At 43.3% G+C, this 19309-nt stretch overlaps 1 protein-coding gene across 5 annotated transcripts in view; it reads left to right on the top strand.

Annotated features, from left to right (window-relative positions):
• Window positions 1–19309, top strand: part of PRKAB2 (protein kinase AMP-activated non-catalytic subunit beta 2) — a 768584-nt gene that overhangs the window by 337944 nt on the left and 411331 nt on the right. For 3 of the 5 annotated variants that reach the window (XM_069641335.1, XM_069641332.1, XM_069641331.1), the window contains exon 4: window positions 17480–17521. The exons of the other annotated variants lie outside the window; for them this stretch is intronic. In XM_069641335.1, the coding sequence (XP_069497436.1) occupies window positions 17480–17521 (42 nt within the window). The remainder of the gene's footprint in view (window positions 1–17479; window positions 17522–19309) is intronic. 5 annotated transcript variants of the gene reach the window in all.

The raw sequence follows: 19309 nt of genomic DNA, 5'->3' as shown, positions 1-19309 counted from the left end.
AAAACAGCTCCTGCATGCTCGTAATGGTTTAAGGAGCTCACTTATGCCAATGAAAGGGAAGAGGGGTATGTGGCAATGGTTGTGGCGACATCCAGTTCAAAAGGCATTTGGGGGTCAGTTTTGTAGCTATCTAGCCCGCACGCAACAAGAGGAGGACTCTCATTGAGGTGTACCCTGAATGGGCAGTGCACTTATGCAACAGTTTATTTTTCAGATACTGAAGTTGGAGATGAATGTATAGGTATGCAATAATATCAGAATTGGTCTGGGTGCTTCCAGAGTTCGCACAATGTAATTCACAGCATGTTCGTCTGTTTTCTAAACAACATTTTAAAAAAGAAAAGAAAAAAGGGGATATGGCTCGTCTTTTGGGGGGTTGAATATAGGAACGAAGAATCACCTCAAGGCTGCTGTCATAGAAACACCTTTTGATGACTCGAACGTGTTGGCCATGGTGATCGGCTTCCTTGGAAGTTTAAGATGACTGATTGTAGTTAGCATATAGGACCCACCGGGAGGCAGTTTCACAGAACATATTTTTGACATTTGTGCCTGTTTACTTACCGAAGCATCAAATTAGATGGCAATGCAATTATAGTAATCAGTGGGGATCTGAATGCTCGCTGAGTAGCTTGAAAGATTGTTTAGAGACTGATACTGTGAAGTGTAAAAGTGTGATCAATCAGGGCATTGCAAATAGTCAAGGAAGTCTCTGGTGTGATTATTGCCATGACTGGGGCCTTACTACGAGGTATGGCCGAGCACACAGGGATTGCCCTGGCCGCTATACATGGCACAGTGGCAGTAAGGCCACAACACTTGATTATGTCTTTGTTAATCCAAATGTATTGCCCTTTGTACAAGGTTTGATAGCCGTCAAGAGTGAGTACAGTGACCACGGCATCCTTAATTTAAGTATTGAAGGCTGGGGTGAGTCGGGTATACAAGAAACGATTGGTGACCTTGATATAAATTGCTGTGGAAACAGGATTGGTTGGACGCATAGAAGTCTGGAGAAAGTGCGAAATATGGTATGCAATTTTAGCATAGCCAATTTGGACCAGTTTGCTAGCCTGACAGTGAACAACATGGAAGACCAGTTAAGAGAAACAGTGGCAGAGAGCAGTACACAAAGGCAGTTATAGAATGTCATTCAAAACCACTACTCAGCATTATTTTGATAAGGAAGTCAGGGACGCCAAGAGGGAGATGCAAAAGGCCATTGGGGCATTAAGCTGAACACTCCTATAACGTATTATAAGATCAAGGCAATCAGATTGATTAAAAACAAGTAATTTTTGTCATAACTGTAAAATTTCAATAAAACCAAATTTTCAAAAAAAGAAACAAGTAAAAGTGATGGATAACATGGTGTTGCACCTCTTACAAAACTGCAATGACAAAGATTAATTGCGGTGGTTAACAGTCTGGTAGTTAAGTCTGTCAGCTCCTCACAGTGGAAAGACCACATAACCCAGAATGTTGAGAGTCTAAAAATTGACATGGCAGCTACAAAAAAGGTGTCTGAAGGTTTTAATATTCCTAAAGACTGAGATGGAATACTGAGTAAAATAGCCCAGCTTAAAGGATTGCATTTGTTGGATGTGTATAGCATTGGAAGGAAGGGAAGTGTTAGGAGTGTACAGTATTTTATTATTATGAGCAATTTGTGTAGGCCTCTGTTATTGTGTAAACCATCACATGGAACCTGGAACTTCTGGGTGGTCTGGAGTGCAAGAAGGGTTTCAGGTTCCACTCGGTGTCAGTTGGCAGTTGGGTGAGTTTGAGGTCACTGCTATGAACCAACCTTGCTTATTCATTGAATAAACCCAATTCATGCCCAGAACACTTCCAGAGTATTTATTGAGAGCAATGCCTCATTCTAACAACTGGCGACATGTTGGAAGAGAGAGCAGCAACCTCCGGTGACTGTGGGCTGGGCCACGGTGAAGTGAAGGAAACACTATGCTGCCGAGACCCTGAACGCCCAAGCAGGCCAGTTCATGCCACTTTGTCGAAACGAACAAGTCGATCGTCTGGCCCAGATGAGAGGAGCAGCATTTTGGGAGCGCGAGGGCATCACCTTTTAAAATGTGCAGTGCACAAGTTACTCAGAGCAAGCCCATTTGAATCTTGACATCCGGTACGGTCTTTGTGCTGCCCAGGCAACACTAGCCCCAACGCGCTCTTGGGTATTAAAGGAAAGCACCCAAGAGCATTGATTTGCATGCAGCCTTTTTGTTGTGATGTGGCGTTTCCATGGTGATCATTGTGTAACTTCCAACTGAGTTACAGCAGCACTGCTTTTAACATTGCACACACAGCAATGTTAGTAAAGGACACGCAGTCTCCACATGAAGGGGCAAAGCCGGCCCAGCTACAAGGGAAGAGTAGTGCAGATCAGTCCAGTCATAAGAGGAGAGTAATGTGGTAAAATTGAACTCACATTAATATTGACTCGAGTTATACATAAAGTGAGTCACCCAACAGGGGTGTACAAAGTGGATGTTGAAACACAGAGAGAGCCACAGCACACATTAGTGAACTCACATGGGTATTGATTTGAACTATAAACAAAGCGAGACACCCAACAAAACTGTGCAAAGTGAAGGTCGTAACACAAAGAGAGCCACAAGACATAGTTTTTAAACCGGTGTAGGACGCTGCAGTGTGCTGTTCCTACAATGGCCATTATACCTGGATCTGTGTTTTTATATCCTCACCTGGTGAGCCCAAAGTGCGATGGGCTGATTGGAGAGATGGTTTCACCAAGTATGTGTTTGCAGTGTTTGGGGCCAACTATTCAAATGACAGAAACGAGGCCTTGCTTCATCACTGCCTTAGGCCAGCAGGACAGGATATTCTCAAAAAATTGCCTTTACCCATCGGTTTAGGAGATGTGGGCTTGTACAAGAAATGCATAGCCAAACTAGATAAACACTAGAAATCCAGGATGTGCATGGAGTCCCCCATGGGAGCTAAATTCTCACAGAACAGGAAATATTACAGATGCAGTAGTGGCACCCATCTGGGCAGTGACAAAGAATGCATAGCAGTTCACACAATCTGCCGTGAGTGCGTACGGAAAGGACATGTGGCTCGCCGCTGAAAGAATTTTAGATCATTTGGACAAGTGAGAGAAGACTATGATGATGATGAAGGAGACGAGTATGAGAACATTGGAAAGGACGTGATCAATTCCATTCAGGCAGTGTCAGGATAAGTGAAAAGGAGTCAACCCTATGCCATGGTTGCTATAAATGGAGCACCCATATCCATGTTGATAGACAATGGGGCTGACTAGACCGTGATGAGCATACTGGTATGGAAAAGCAAGTTTGATTGCTGCATGTTTCAGAAACGAGAAATCAAAGTAAATGCGTATTGTGATACTCCTATTGACATTGTGTTCATTTAGCGCAGAATTTGAATTTTAAGGAAGAAGAGCCATGACCATAGTGTATGTGGCAAGAAGAGGCAGAGAATTGCTGTCATGGAATGATCAGGCGGAGTTGAACATCCAATTGGATCCACGTCATCCCTAACAGGTGTCTTTTGGTCCATGGAACTTAAGGGTGCAAATAGTCATTGGAAATTACAGAATGGTATCCAGATATGTTGAAAAAAAGACTGTGATGCCTTAAAGGATTTGTACATAGCATCAGGCCCAAACAGGGTGCAGTTCCAATATCGGCTAAGCTGCGTATGGTACCATTAGCCTTGCGCAAGGAAGTTGAAGAAGAAATTACAAAGATTACAAGAATGGGGAAGGTTGAGTCTTCCGAGTGGGTTAGTCCCATAGTAGTAGTGAGGAAATCTAATGGCTCCATGATAGTCTGTATTGATGTGAGAAACTTAAACAGGAACGTGGTGCAGAAAGGTTTCCGTTGCCAAGGATAGATGGTCTCCTGACAGGCATCACTGGTGCTCAAGTGTTTTCTTTTCTGGACCTGACGGCTTTTATAATGCCTATTGGACTGGTCAGATGCCGAAGAATGACATTTGGTTCAGTCTCAGCAGCAAGTGTCTTCCAGAATGTCATGCGTCGTTTGTTGGGAAGTGAGAAAGGGGTGTTGCTTTATCAAAGTGATGTTTTGGTCTGTGGTGTGAATGTAGAGGAGCATGATGAGCGTCTGAGAAGAGTGCTGGAAATTCTAAAAGAAGCAGGTTTAACGATAGCCAAAGAGAAATGTACCTTTAGGGTGAACAAGGTAACCTATTTAGGCCATGAGATTTCAGGGGAAGGAGTAAGACCTAAAAACACTACTGTGGAGGTTATCAGAGGAATGGCATGTCCAAGAAGTAAGAGTGATGTGGCCTCCTTCTTGGGTCTGGTGGAGTTCTATAGTAAGTTTATAGAGAAATTGTCAGATAAGACGAGAAACATGAGGAAACCTACAAAAAAGGGACTGTTTTCTGCTGGGATGAGGTGAGTTCCAGTGAATTTGAAATGGTTAAACAGAGTATTGTTAATGCTCCTGTGTTATTTGGCTTTACAGAGGGTCATAAAGCAATAATTTACACAGTTGTTAGCGATACTGACTTGGGGGAGGTATTGATGCAGGATGTTGAAGAGGAATTGTTGACCATAGCATTTGCCGTGAGGACCCTGAAGGATGCAGAGATGAGATATTCTGTGGTGGAGAAAGAGGCTTTGGCATGCATGTGGCAGTCAGCAAGTTCAAAATGTATGTGTGGTGTCACAAATTCATAATAAGAACGGATCACAAGCCACTCATTAGCATTTTCACCAAAGGTGGTTTGGAAGGCGTGTACACAAGAATAATGAAATGGGTCAGCAGTTTCCAAGATTTGCAGAATCGAATGGCGCATGGTCAAGGAAGAAATAAAGTTGTTGCGATGCGTCTCTCCAGGCCTGTGCTGAGTACTCATGTGGTTGAGGAGTGCCGATGAGTCTGAGGAGGAAGAAGCTGAGATTTTTCAGGTGCCGGAGAGTATTAAGAGATAAGATTGGGATGCGGCATGGATCAGGACTGCCACTTATCAAGAAGTTCTGGATTTGTTTAAAAATAATTTTTATGATAATTGCGATGAGAAGGTCAAAGAATACAGGAAGGTGAGTGAAGAATTGTGTGTGGGAGACTCCTATTTGTTCAGGGGACATAGATTGTTGGTTTGATGAGGATAGTGGTCATGAACCTTTGCCATAGAGGTCATTTGGGGTTGGCTAGAACCAATGGCTTGATAAGAATGGATTTTTGGTGGCCGAGCATGGACAAAGAGGTGGAGGAAATGGTTACGTACTGTCCTGATTGTGTGGATGGTGACAAAGGGCTCAGGGTGTACAAACTGCCAATGTGGGTGAGAGCTAGCCCCAAGGTAACATGGGATGAACTTGCTTTGGATTTATTAGGTCCTTTCAATATCAGAGGCACTAAGGACACCTACCTACTGGTAGTTATGGATTTTCTATTGACGTGGGTTGAGGTTTGTGTATTGAAAGCAGTTACCACTAGCAGTATAATCACATTTTTAGAGACACTGTTTTGACGGAAGAGTTTCCCTCGCGGATTCTTATCCGATAATGGAAGTCAGTTGGTATCAAAAGAGATCAAATTGTTTCTGGAGAAATATGGTATTGAGCAAGTGACGACAGCTTTATATCATCCCACGAGCAATGGATGCGTAGAAAGGTTTAACCGCACCTTGATGGATGTTTGCACAGTAAGGAGAGTGGCAGTTATGCGCAAAAGGAGTGTAGATGTTGGCTAATGGAAGGAAAGGTGGTGTTGAATGTGTACAGCATTGGAAGGAAGGGAGGCGTTGGGAGTGTACAGTATTTCATTATTATGAGCAGTTTGTGTAGGTCCTGTTATTGTGTAAACCATCACACGGAAACTGGGAATTCTGGGTGGTCTGGTGTGTAGGAAGGGTTCAAGGTTCCATAGGGCGTCAGTTGGCTGTTGGGTGAGCTGGAGGTGCTGCTATGAAGCCTGCTTATTCATTGAATAAGCCCAGTTGATGGCCACAGTGCTTCCAGAGTGTGTATTGAGAGCAATGCCTCATCCTAACAGCATTCTTCTGGTGATAACGGACCGGCAAACACAGTATTAAAAAAGGATCCTGAAGCATGGGCTACAATACTGGAGACTATGTTCAGTAAGGTGTGTGCTGAGGGTGTAATTCCTGCGTCCTCAAGGAGATCGCTACTTGTCTTGGTTTTAAAAAAAGACAAATGTATAGAACCCTCAAATTACAGGCTACTATCAATTCCTGATGTTACAAGCAAAACTCTCTCATAATTTTTACTTGACAAAATACCAAATTGGGCAGACTCCTTACAGTTGTTGGATACATTTCAAACAGGGTTTAGACCTGGTTCTGGGGTGGTCTGCTTTTTAAGACTCATGAACAAGATGATTGCCCTAGCAAAAAAGAAAGACTGTCCTTGTCTTTCTGGACTTTCGAGCCACCTTCGGCTCAGTACATCGAGAAAAACTGTGGAGCAAGATGGAGTACCTAGGATGCCCCAGGAGTATACTCTATGCTATCAGGAGGTTGCATGAGAACAATAGTGTCCAGGTGAGGTTGAACAACATGGGAGCTGTCACTGCACCAATTGCCATCAACAAAGGTGTCAATCAGGGCTGTGTGTTGGCTCCCCTGCTGTTTAACATATACCTGGCGGATCTGTCCGCAGTCCTAAGAAGGGTTGACAGCTATACCTCTAGAATGAATTGCACAAAGATCAGCTGCCTGTCATACCCACACAATCTTGTAATCCTTGATTACATATCCACAGGTATCAAAATAGTCAAGTGTGCAGTCAAGAATGGGCTGATCATCAATTTTGAAAACATCAAAATGATGCTATGCACCAAAAGAAAAGTCTGTAAGCCCAAAGTTGTCATCAGCGTGAACTGCTTAGAATATGTCAACAGTTATAAATAGCTGGGGATCGAGCTGATGACTAAAGGTGGTTATGCAGAGATCATCTCAGTAGCCAAATTCGGTGCTGAAACATCAGGATTTAGCCTTGCAGTGATCTTGATGTTGTACAAATAGTGTTTTTCTGCTATAATGCTACATAGCACCAAGGCATTGGCTATGAGAGACTTAACATGGCTAAATGTGACTGATGGCACATTTTTTTTGAATATCTTGGGAATGCCCCTCCCCCATCCCTTTTTAATTATTGAGATTGAAGGTAGGCCTCACATCTCTCCTGGCTTTGGCACTTAAGCAGAGGTGTCTCTTATTTACAAAATCCAGAACCAAGCCCAAATGTCCCTTGCTGTTACTATTGGGAGAGGCCTCTGATACTGGGTACGTCGATATGTACATGTCATTGGTCAAATCCACTTTTGATTTAATTGATGGTGTTCCCATTAGGAGAGTGAATATTATGCTCTAAAGAAAGCATTCACCGACAAATTGGAAAAATGGGATTGGGCGGCAAATTACGAGCACATGGCTAGCTTGAAGTGCTACAACGTAGAATGCAGAGCTCCATGATACATTTGGTCCAATTGTACACATAGCTTCTCCACCTTTTCCTCCCCATGCCATCTGGAGCATCTTATCTATCTCTCACCCTCATTCAACTATCTATCTGTCTTTGCTGCTCCTTACCACTACTGAATGTTCTATCATACTCCCCCTTTGCCTCTCTGACATGCGAAAGGTGCTTTGATGCCATAATTTATGGCAGGTGGCGCTATGCAAGGGAACATAATGTGATGAATCCGGAGATGCCGTCACTTCTCCCCGAGGGGGGGCTATTCCCATGAGGCCAGGGTGGAGAGGCTCCGCCCAACAGTCGCCCGGGGGGTGATACTCAGCAGAAGGATCTCATGGCAAGAGACCTCCCTTTTGGGTAAAAGGGAAAACATCTCGAGAGAACTCAGTATACTAACCTTCCACCCATACCATATACACCTCCTTAAGCCCCAATCCAGTACCTCAAACTTCCATGTATTTTTGTTGGTCTGAAAATGTAACATCAGCTGAGATGGGGAAGAGTAGGGAAGCCCTCATAAAGATATACCTAGCAAGGACTGGGGCGAGGATGAGGTGTGGAAGGATGAAGAGCAACAGTGAGAACTTGAATGAGAATTCTAGTGATCTTTGCCCATTCATCATAAAAAGGAAAGAAGGACTTACTATACTGGCAAGTCCACCCAGTAGGAACTGAGAGCTGCTTGGCATGGGTGATGCAAGAGTCTGCAGAGGTGATGCCGAAAAGAAGCATATGGCATCCCCAGAGGGTCGGATAGCGGAGGACCCTTGGCAAAGAAGTATCCCAACCTTGCAGGGTAGGTGGACCACGCGGTTTGTAATGGGTACGTGTACTGTGGAAAGACAGAAGCTATGGGGCCACCGCTGGACAAAAGAAGCCTGTGGAAGCCACGAGAGACCCAAGCAGATTGAAGGCAAACCCTGAGGCCTGCCGGAGCCCGACAGAGAAGTCCCTCAAGGTATGGGAGTAAACAGGCTGGCTGGTTGGGTTACAAGAGGGTCTTGGTTACTGAATAATCAAGCAAGAAGTACAAATCCATAACTCAGGAGATGGAAACTAACCCCTGAGCTTGAGAGAAGTAGGCACAGCCATGAGGAGAAGTGGTTCCCCAATAGGGCCACATATTAGACCCCCAACCATAAGGAAGCATATCATGAAAAAAGGACACAAGTCCTCTTCCTCGTGGCTGTACTTGGCAGGAGAGTTAACCAAGTCTGCGAGATCAAAGAAGTATAGAAGTACGGGTCTGCGCTCCGCACCCAAAACAGAAGGAAATTACAAGTCATCATCCTTGTGGCAGTACTTGGCAGGATAGTGAACCAAGTTGGCCAAACTCAAGAAGTGGGGAAGCCTGGGTCGGAGACCCACAAAAAAAGAAAGCAAGGGAGAAAGCTGAATCTCCTTCCTCCTGGCATCACTTGGCAAGCCAGAGAACCATGTGAGCCACAGTGGGGAAACCTGGGTCGAGGACCCTATCAGTGCATGAACTGTATTGCTGACGAGCCTAAAAGTAAGAGAGAGGAGAGGGGAAAGGAGTCATAAACCCTGGTGTTGTTGAACTGTGATACCAAAGTAAAATAGAGGCCAGGGGAAGTTAGTTATTCCCCCTGGTGTTGTTGAACTGTTAAATCAAGATACCACGGTGTCATTCTCCTGGTAACTAAAGTTTTAAAGACTTTCTGATAAAGAGTGTTAAGTGTGTGTGCCACAGAGAAGTGCTTGAACTTAGCCTTTTTTGTTGAAGAACAGTTTTGACCCAGGCAAGGGAGCCATTCCCCTAAGAAGCCACAACCTGCAACTGAACTTTTATACCTGTTCCAGAAGAAGGGAGTCTGCTTCTCCTGCACCCTTACAATAACATAACATTACATTTTAAACACAACCCCAGGCTTGGACTGGTGTACAGGACAATATGACAATGTCTGAAATACAGAACCAAAATGCTAGGATGGACCAGATATTTTGGTCAAAGTGGGCCAGTTATTTTAGCCTTAGTGGGCCTGTTTTATGAGTTACTTCATTGTGTAGCTTTGACCATTGTTATTGAACAGATATTCTTTAAAATCCACAATTTGCAGCATGTTTTACCAAACAAATGCCCCTTTGGTATTACTCAAACTGTTTGCCACAAAGGGAAGAAATTGTCATTTGCAGCTGTGGGCCACTTTTAATTGTCGCCTGGACCACTTTTATGCCTAGCCTGACCCTGCACTACTCCCTACCCCTGATTCATTTTTACAATATTCATCTTTACCTGATTTTAGAAATGAACATAATGAATTGCAAATTGTTTTGCACAATTTCTTTAAGACAAATCCTGAATATATAATCACCATTCTTGGGCAAATGTTTATTTTGAAAACTGGCATCCTCAACTCCTTAGCTCTCTAAATCTAGGAAAGCTTGGCTTTCGGGCCTTGACAGCAATTTCAAGCAATTCACCTGGCACCTCAGTAAGTACTTTATTTTGGATGCCAGTCTATAAAATCAATGAAATCATAAAGTATAAATGCAACTTCGATGTAAAACCAAAAATAGAACAGTAAAATTGCATTAGCATCTTATGATCATAGAGTAGTACTACTTTAAATCATAAATGTTCTGTAAATAACCATTACCTATACTGAACTGAGCATTCACCATTCACTTTTTATTTAAAACAAAGTATCGCAAAGGCACGTGGTGCGTATTGACGTAATGTGATTTGACTACTCATTGTTTTTTTACTTACCCAGTGAGGCGGGGGAATGTGCATTATTGGGCTCTAGTTTATAGCTCCAAGTGCCTGGCTCTCATCTGTGTACCTGGCTCAAGGGGCAGTGGAATGTGGGGACTTTAACTTGAGTGATGCATATGTTAAACAATAATGCAGGTGTGCTAAATCGAGATCAGCGAGGACAGACCTCTCCCATGGACCAGACGGGCGAAAGCTCACTTGACCTTGTTTTCAGTATAAATGTATACAATGAAAGCGGGCTAGTTCAAGTAGGTGTCAAAAAAGTTACCACATGAATAACTGGCTTGTGGCGGCCAAGTGTTCCTACAACGTGGCTTTTTGATACTTCAGTGTTGGCTCTTTCTATCATTGTGAAGCAGAATTCACCTTGCATTGGATTGTCAACCCTCCAATATTGAATGCGAGCTAAGTTTAAAACATCACAAAACAGGTCAGTGTTACCTTACTGGTGATGTGTTATTGCAATAGTAATCCTGCTCAGTATGTGAGGAACCACAGGTTCAGACATTTGGATTGTGTGCATGGTTGAGGAATCAGCGGGACAAACCTACCAGCTGTGGGATCATGACCGAATGCCTCTAAATCAGAACCCCCATGAACTGTATCAGTAGCTTAGCTTTGTGGGGCTTCGGTTGACTCTGGATGCCAGCCTCTGGGCTGGTGCATAGGGCCACTTGCCTCTGGACTCGAGTGTTGACAGAAGGGAGCCACTTCTCATGCCAAATTATGGATCAGGATTTCATAAATAACAGAACAGCTACCTTGCTATGATCTAGTAAAAGTCACACCCTAAGGACAGTTTTTGACTAATGGTGCACTAGAATCTGCTCGACACATGTGAGACGCCAAGGGGCTGCTTGTCGCTCTCAGCCCTCAGAAGCACTGCATTTGCACAAGGGTTTCCATCCTTCTTTGTGCACTGTCGGGCCCACTGGACCCTGCCACCACCCAGATACACTCTGGGGGGCAATAGAGTGCTCTTCCTCATTTCCAGTCATACTGCTAACCAGATAACTGCCTCTCATCCGCAGTGGCAAAGGCACAGGGCTCAGTGGGGTGGACCCAAAAAATGCGGTCAATGGGTGGTGGGGAGAGGTTGGACCATGGGTACAGATGGAGGTTTAAGCCCCCTGAGACTTTATTGCAGCTTCCCAGAGCAGCAGAAAGGCCCTTGTGGTCACTCATGCGCAGGCATCTGGTCGGGGCTGGACTTTCCGGCCCATCTGGTATTGGAGTTGGCTCACCTATCCTTATCAGGGCTATCCGACTAGATGGGCCAAGTTGCAGCGGCATGGCCGACTCCAGTATTTGTTTCTCACCTGGCTCTGTAAGTCTGTTGGGCTGGATGCTGCAGTTGTCAGATGCCTTCACTCCACCCAGAAGGACTACAATGGGGAGGAAAGCCTTCTCTGTGCTACACCTGAAATTGTACAAGAATTCTGTTTAGTGGTGTTTCAGTCATAAACGTGGAAATAGTTATAAAGTGAATAGTATACCTCCTTCACCTCTATATTGGTATCATGGGCTGAGGGTAGGCTACATTCTTCAGAGATGTGAGTCCGCTGCAGATGCCTCCAAATAGCAACAGTACTGTAAGTGCCAAAATACTTACTTAAGCACAGATAAATATTAAACACAGTAAAAGCACACACTGTTAAGGTAATAACAAAGATAAATAGACTGCATATTCTGGTTATTATACTATAGAAGTGAAACATGTAGACAAAAATGAATCAACAATTTTTCAGATGTCAGTGATAAAGTAGGGAAAGGGCATCTAGTCCACACAATCATCACCATAGTCTCTTAAGCAGGCTCATCAATGTCAATAAGGGTTTTTGGGATTCACTCCAAGTGTTCTGATGTGGCAAGTGTGCTGCAAAAGGCTCGAATGACAGAGTGGGCTTGGAACCAGGTGGCTCAACTGCCTGTCCCAGTATACTTGACATAATGAAGCAGATGCTGGACAGGCAGGTGTTTGAAGCACAGCATCTCGAAGGCTGTTTGGCAATGGCTCACCAGTCTCAAAAGAATTTTGAAATCAAATGTTGAAATACTGAGCAACAGCACTGCCATGAGTAATGCCTTTGGGCTTCAAAGATGCTGATTAGGACCAGTGCAGGAATGCTGCAAGAGCTGTAGTTATCTTCTTTACTTCCAAAACCCTTGACGTCTACAAAGTTGACTACAGCACACTGATTCTCCCTACTGGGGCCGCTGCACCTGCCAGGGTCAGACTTGTCGGGCGCATCAACCCCGGCATGCAGACTCGTAGTGTGGCCGTCCGGAAACAAGGGTGCCGGTGAGCTTACCATCACCCTTGTTTGCGGACTGCCACACTTGTAATGAGGCTATTGTGCCTTAATTACAAGAAGTAGTTAATAACCCACCAGTCAGGGAACTGGGATAACTGGATGAACAATTTGCTGAACCACTATATCACAAGTGTTCCAAAGAACAATCAGGATATACAACACATTCAGCTGAATAAGCATGTATATATGGTCTACTCAAACAAATTATTGATGACAATTGTTTTTGGGGACGCTCCTTCCAGTTAACATCATCTCCAAGAAAGGTACCTAGGGAAGCTGGGGAGTATCAAGTTAAAGGGGAACAGGTTGGGTTGTGTTTTCTCTCATTGAAGAGAAGAGGGCATCCCAATGTCTAAGAAGCGCATGAAGAGTAATTTGGTGGATCATCAGCTGATGCATAACCCTTAGCCATTTTCCAATGTGTTCTCCACTACACAGTATTATTTTTTATTTAGTGTAGAAGTTGGAAGGGGTATGACAGTATACACAGTGACCCCTCTTGGAATTTAAGGTAATGGATTACATATAAGAGCGCACATTCAATCTAACCGCACAAAGACTTTTCTCCTTCGCTCAGTGTGTAAATAGATTTAACAAGAAATTCAAGTGCTTCTGTGTGCCAGCTAGTGCGCTCAACCAAGTCATATATAAGTGCATGTTAATTGAGCAACATACTCAATGACTTTTTCCTACCACTCAATGTGTGGTTATACATTTGATAAGAAATTAAATTGTCATTTGTACATTTATTGCACTTATCCGAGTCACATGCAAGCACATGTTCAGTCAAGCCTTATGTCCCAAAGACTTTCCCCATCATTCAAAGTGTGCTAATATATTTGATAAGAAATTCAAGTAATCATGTATGACATATATTGCACTCAACCAAGTCATGTGTGAGCGTACATCTAATCAATCTACATGCCCAAAAGACTTTTCACCTTTCTATCATAGTGTTCTAATGCATTTGACAAGAAAATCAGATGCTAATGTGTGTATGCTAAAGCACCCAACCAAGTTGTATGTGACCATGAACTTCATCAATCTGCAAGCTCTAAAGAATGTTCCTCTTCGTCCAAAGTGTGCTAATAAATTGGACAAGACGTTCGAGTGCTTTCGTGTGTCTTCTACTGTGATCATCAAAATCATATGTGAGCACATGTTCACTCAATCCGCATGCAAACATGCCCTCCACTTAAAGTGTGCTTATAAGAATGACATGAAATTCAAGTACTATTGCATGCTATCTGTTGCTTGCAAACAAGGTGTGTGTGAGCGTGCATTCAGTCAAGCCCCTCCAGTACCAAACCCCCCTCCATCAGGGCAGGCAGTATTTTGCATCAAACACCCAATCTCCAGGCCACTGATGTCACTCCCTGATGATCAGCACGATAAGAGCAAATATTTGTTTCCATACATAACCCAAATAATGTTCCCCTAAGCTAAAATGTTACTTATAAATGTAATGGGGTCAGGAGGAACAGGGACCATTCTCATCCTGGGTAGGCGGCCTGCCAGGGCATTGCCAGAGTCCATCCTACCAAACAGGTGGGGTGCAGGAGTTGAGTGGGGCTGAGGAAAGAACCTCAAAATGCCAAAGATCAATTTTCCTGATGCAGGAAAACCACGCTATGAAAAAGAACTGTCGCTCTCAGAGACAACGGAGAACACGCCAAAGACCAGTGGCCCCAACCAAATTGTCGCAGAGGAAAAGAAGCACAAAATGTCAAAAATCATCTTTCCTGAAGCAGGGAAACCTTGCTGTGAAAAAGAACTGTCCATCTCAGAGACAACCGAGAACATAGTGCGGAACAGAAATATGGCGGGGCACACTGGGGTTTTTAAAATCTGTGATCCAAAGACACAACCCCCTGGTGAAAGATCAGAGATAGTTTGGCGCCATAGAACAGTGACCAATGGGTAGTGCAGGTTATTCTGGGCTACAAAAGCCCTGCCAGACAGAAAATGGATGAAAGGTGTTCAGGTCAAGTTAGAGGTGGAGGGGGACCAAGAAATGAGGCGCTGGAAAGCAAATGGTGGAGAGTAGTGCCGCAAAGACTGTGGTGGTGGTGTGAGAGTCTGCAGGTACGTTATTGTGTATGAGAGAGAGTGGTATTTATTAAGAGTGGAGTGAGTGTGAGCGAGTCACTGGTTCAAAGAGAGAGAGAAGAAAGAGTGAGAGTAGGAAGGGGAAGGACGTTGGCAGTGTGAAGAATGAGTAGAGGTGTCAGAGTGAGAAAGTGAGAGAGAGTGTTGGTGAGGTGGATGGGAGATGGGAGTAATGGATAAGAGCAGCGAGCAGGAGGACAGTGGTCATATATGGAGTGAGGAGAGAGAGAGTCAGAGAGAGTGAAAACCAGGAGACGGAGGGAGAGAACAGAGGGGAGTGAAGAGAATGGGAGAAGATCAACATAAATAGGAAGAGAGGGGAGTAAGGTAGATGGGAGGAGATAGGAGCAGAAGGGGATAATCAGATCAACATGGGGTGGTAATGTAGATAATGGGAGTAGAGTAGGTGCAGGGAGAGTTGGACGATGAGAGAGAGGAGAGGAGTTAGATTAGTGGAGAGAGGAGTTGAGAAACCATCAATGTAAGAATAGCAAATAGAGCAAGCTCTCTTTAGAAAGTCCCCAGAGTGACATAGATACAAAAGGCTACAGCGTTAGGTCCTCCCCTCACAGCAGACTAGCTGGGATAGTAGGGGTTACCATGCATTACGTCTTCTCTGGGAATCGTTGTGGGGTAATAGGGATGAATCGACTAGGGTGTAGAAAGCCTCTGTGTAGGTTGAGGACCACAACCTTCCCAGGAATACCTTTCAAACCATAATATATTTTAAGAACCTATACTGCCAGTGTATGTGAATTTTCTAAGGCATGGATGACATAAGATTTACAACAAATGTAAGTTCACCTGTTGTCATCTATTACACTCAACCAAGTTGGATGTGAATGCATGTGCAATCCGACTGCATGCCCCAAAGACTTTTCACTTTCACTGAAAGTGTGCTAATGAATTTGACAAAAAATTCAAGTGTGTGTGTGTGTGTTTTGTTGCATCACACACCCAATTATCCTGCCACTGATATCACTGCCTGAGTGATTAGAAAAACTCTGCAAACAATTTTTCGCAGCACATCAGGAAACCTTTGCCTCAAAGTGTGCAAAGTTGAATAGAAATTCTAGTGCTCATGTGTGTCAGCTACGGAAGTAAACTAAGTCATGTGTGAGTGCTTGTTCAATGAAGCCATATTTTCACAGATGATCCCCTTCTCTCAAAGTGTGCTAATAAATTTGACAAGAAATGTAAGTGCTCATGTTTGTCAGCTGTTTGCTCAACACAGTGGTGCATCAGTTAGGCCTCCCAAGTGCAGCTTCCTTCTTTGTCAAGGCATTGCATATCCAATGCCACTAATTCCACTATCTGAGTGATCAGCAAGACCCTACAAACATGTATTCCAAGCACACCCCAAAGCCTTTTCCCCTTCATTCAAAGTATGCTAATACATTTGAAAGGACATTCAAGTGCTAATGTCAGCTGTTGCACTGTATGATCACTGCTTCAATCAAGCCACCACAGCATAAAATATGCAAGTAAGTTGATGTAACGGGGCATGCCTAGCCTGTCTTTTTCATTGAAATACATATAATCTTTTTAAGATTTTTGCAAATATGGGAAATCAAATTATATTCTTTTCATTGAGGACTAAAATCGCCCTTGAAAACAATGCATACAAGCTCTCCCTAAATGAAATGCCCACACTTTAAAAAAAAACAGTAACAGAAATCAGCCCTGCCCTCCTCTGAAAGATTCATAGCAGTTACAGAAGTGATCCAGAAGCAAGTTCCTTAAATAGACAGATGAATCTAGCTATCTGAACTTAATTATCCAAATCTTTTAAAAGTATAACAAGGGTGGTGGATCTCGAATATAGAGAACATTTGGGTGATTCAAAGTCCGGCTAAACATATCCACAGAGGCTTACATCATCATTCAATATAAATAGCACACATAGGGCCTCATTAGGACCCAGGCGGTAAGGGGTTTACGGCGGCGTAAACAGCGCCGACCCTTACCGCCTGATTCCGAGGTCCCTTAGCGCCATGGAGGTTTTAACACCTGCTTTTAGCAGGTGATCCATGGCGCTAAGGGACCTTGTTGTTAATTACGCCACCGTAATTTACGGTGGCGTAATTAACGCCTTCCCCACTCCCATTATGCCCTATGGGGCAAAAATGGGAATGGGGAAGGGTAAATGGGTTAATGGGGACTTACCGCCCCACTCACCTCGGAATGGGGCGGTAAATCCGCCAACCACCATGGCGTAAATGTAGTTTACGCCATGGTGGTAAAGGTACGACCCAGGCGGTAACTTACCGCCTGGGTCGTAATGAGGCCCAAAGTTTATCAAAGGTGCACGTTTAGACAGTGCTATTGAACAAGGCAATTGCTTGCATTGTTTCCTGGTAATTATAGTCTGACTTTTTCAGAAGTGGGCACCTTAAAGTGTTTGTTTGATGGGGTTTAGAAAGTTTTGTGAGGACTGTTATTTATTCTTTTTTACCTTAAGGTGAGCAGAGTTTGCCTGATTAATAATACAGAGCAAAGTTTAGCACAATAGAAAACCAAGATGTTTAAATTATCCGAAGAACAAGACATGTAGATAACACAAGCACTTTATAAGACACACTGGAATTAAACAATTGTACAACCATGAGTTATTTGCTTGTAACATGAAGTTTATGTTAAGTTTGATATGTTAAATATGTAAAAGTGTTCATGTTCCCTAAATGTTAGGTGGTGAGCATACTGAGCTTTTAAGTGCTTTTTTAACTGATGTATGATATTCTCTTACCTTGATTCACCTAACAGAGAAGTCAACCATCTGTCCTCCTTATTCTCCCAGTCGCTAAATCCTTCTATTGTCTTGATTTTTGTGACCCACAGTAATCTCGATCTTCCCTGTTGTCTTTGCTGCAATGTTGACAGGTATTTCATCTGTTTGAGCTAAAGCCAGATCCTTTCAACTAGTTTAGTTTCTGACACTTCCGCTTTGCATACATCTGTAGCACTAAGGCATTGACTCCTGATGTAACAAATAACCAAATTAGCCAATTGTTTGCATGGTCTAATGTTCAAAAGGTTCTGCTTGCTTAATATATGATGGGATTTTACAATGAACCAGACTCACAAATACACATTTTTACCTGTACAAGTGGTTATGGCACTAATGTAGAGTTCCGGAGTTGTGAGGTCACAGATGTTGAGATTACATAGAAGGCGTAATGCTAAAAGATATTTCCCTCTGCAAGCACTCTATTCTTTCTCCACATCTCATGTCCATCTACAAAGCATGGAAAAAAAACCAAATATTTTTTGCTTGAATTTATTTGGTCAACGTTTGTCTAATATAAAGCGGGGAAGATCCTCACAGTCCCCCCACCCCCACTAACTCTCTCCACCTCTACCACACTAATATTGCCTGACCCCAACTCACCACCTATATATTGTGGGTCAAATTCATCAAAATAAATGATCAAAAAGAATTAGACATTTAGCTCTGTAAGCATCAGACCCAGTGTGCATTTTTCAAGCTTTCGTTTACCTGACATAAGTGAAGGTTTGAAACCAGACTTGATATGATGGATTTTCCACGTGGTAATTGATGTTTACATGTTCTTACAACTACCATACTACAAATTAAAACCAAGAACTTGGTAACACATACTGTTTTATCTTGAAGAATCTGATATTATAGTCTGTCGTTGTAAATAAATATACATTGATCAGCTTCCACTGGACTTCACTCCTCTCCTCGCCTGTCCTCTCCTCGCCTCTCCTCCCCCCTAGCTATCCCCTCTGCTCCCATATCCTCTTTTCTTCTCTCCTATCCTCTCTTTCCCTCCACTTTTCATTACTCTCCTCTTTTATTTTCAATTCTGTTCCTCTCTCCTCTCCTTTGTAATCTCCCCCTCTTCTTTAGTCTCCTCTCTTCTGCTTGCCTCCCTTCTCCCATCCACCTCTCTCCTCCATTTTCCTCTCCTCTTTTTTACTTTCCTCCTCCATATCTTCCCCGCCTCTGGTTTCTTCTACACCTCTCTTCACTCCTCTTGCTTTCCTCTGCCCTGCCTCCCCCAAAATACCCTTGTCTCCATTCCTCTGTCTTTCACACCCACCACATCTTCATTCCTGTTGTCTTCAAACAAAACACATACAAACAAAACCCACTGTTTTCTATTCTCCAAAAGAAAGAGCTCAAGAACTGGTGTTCACTAGACCATAACACCTGACTTCATTGCTCATACTGGACTGGTATGTTTTTTTTTCATTGATTTAATATGATCATATCACTTGAGGGAAGATACATGCAAGACAGAGGGTGGTAACCTAATGTTTAGTCAAACGGTGTTGTTTGCACGGGCATCCAGTGAAAAGGGTGTTAAAAGAGGGTTTATAGGCATACATGTCTACTTTTCTTTGCATGTTTAGCATCTGCTTATGACTGGCCAGCACTGCAACTCACGCTTCCTCAGTGACACCACTTAATAAACACATTTATCTTTTAGTGCCTCTTGTTAAGTTTTAGGTACATCCCACAAGGCTTCAGTCCTAGCCAACTAGCCAACCTAGCCAGACAATTGGAACAATAACATATGTTTAAACTGGGAACTTCTTATAGCCAGAAATAGCAACACTGCTATCTTCAGTAATTTTGCTTCGGTCCCTCCAGAAAAAGATTCTCGTTTTCCACATCACATCAAAATCTGCTTGACACTG

This window comes from Ambystoma mexicanum, chromosome 1q, assembly GCF_040938575.1.
Source record: "Ambystoma mexicanum isolate Mex_15411 chromosome 1q, UKY_AmexF1_1, whole genome shotgun sequence".
NCBI lineage: Eukaryota > Metazoa > Chordata > Amphibia > Caudata > Ambystomatidae > Ambystoma > Ambystoma mexicanum.
This window is presented reverse-complemented; position numbering and strand designations above follow the sequence as displayed.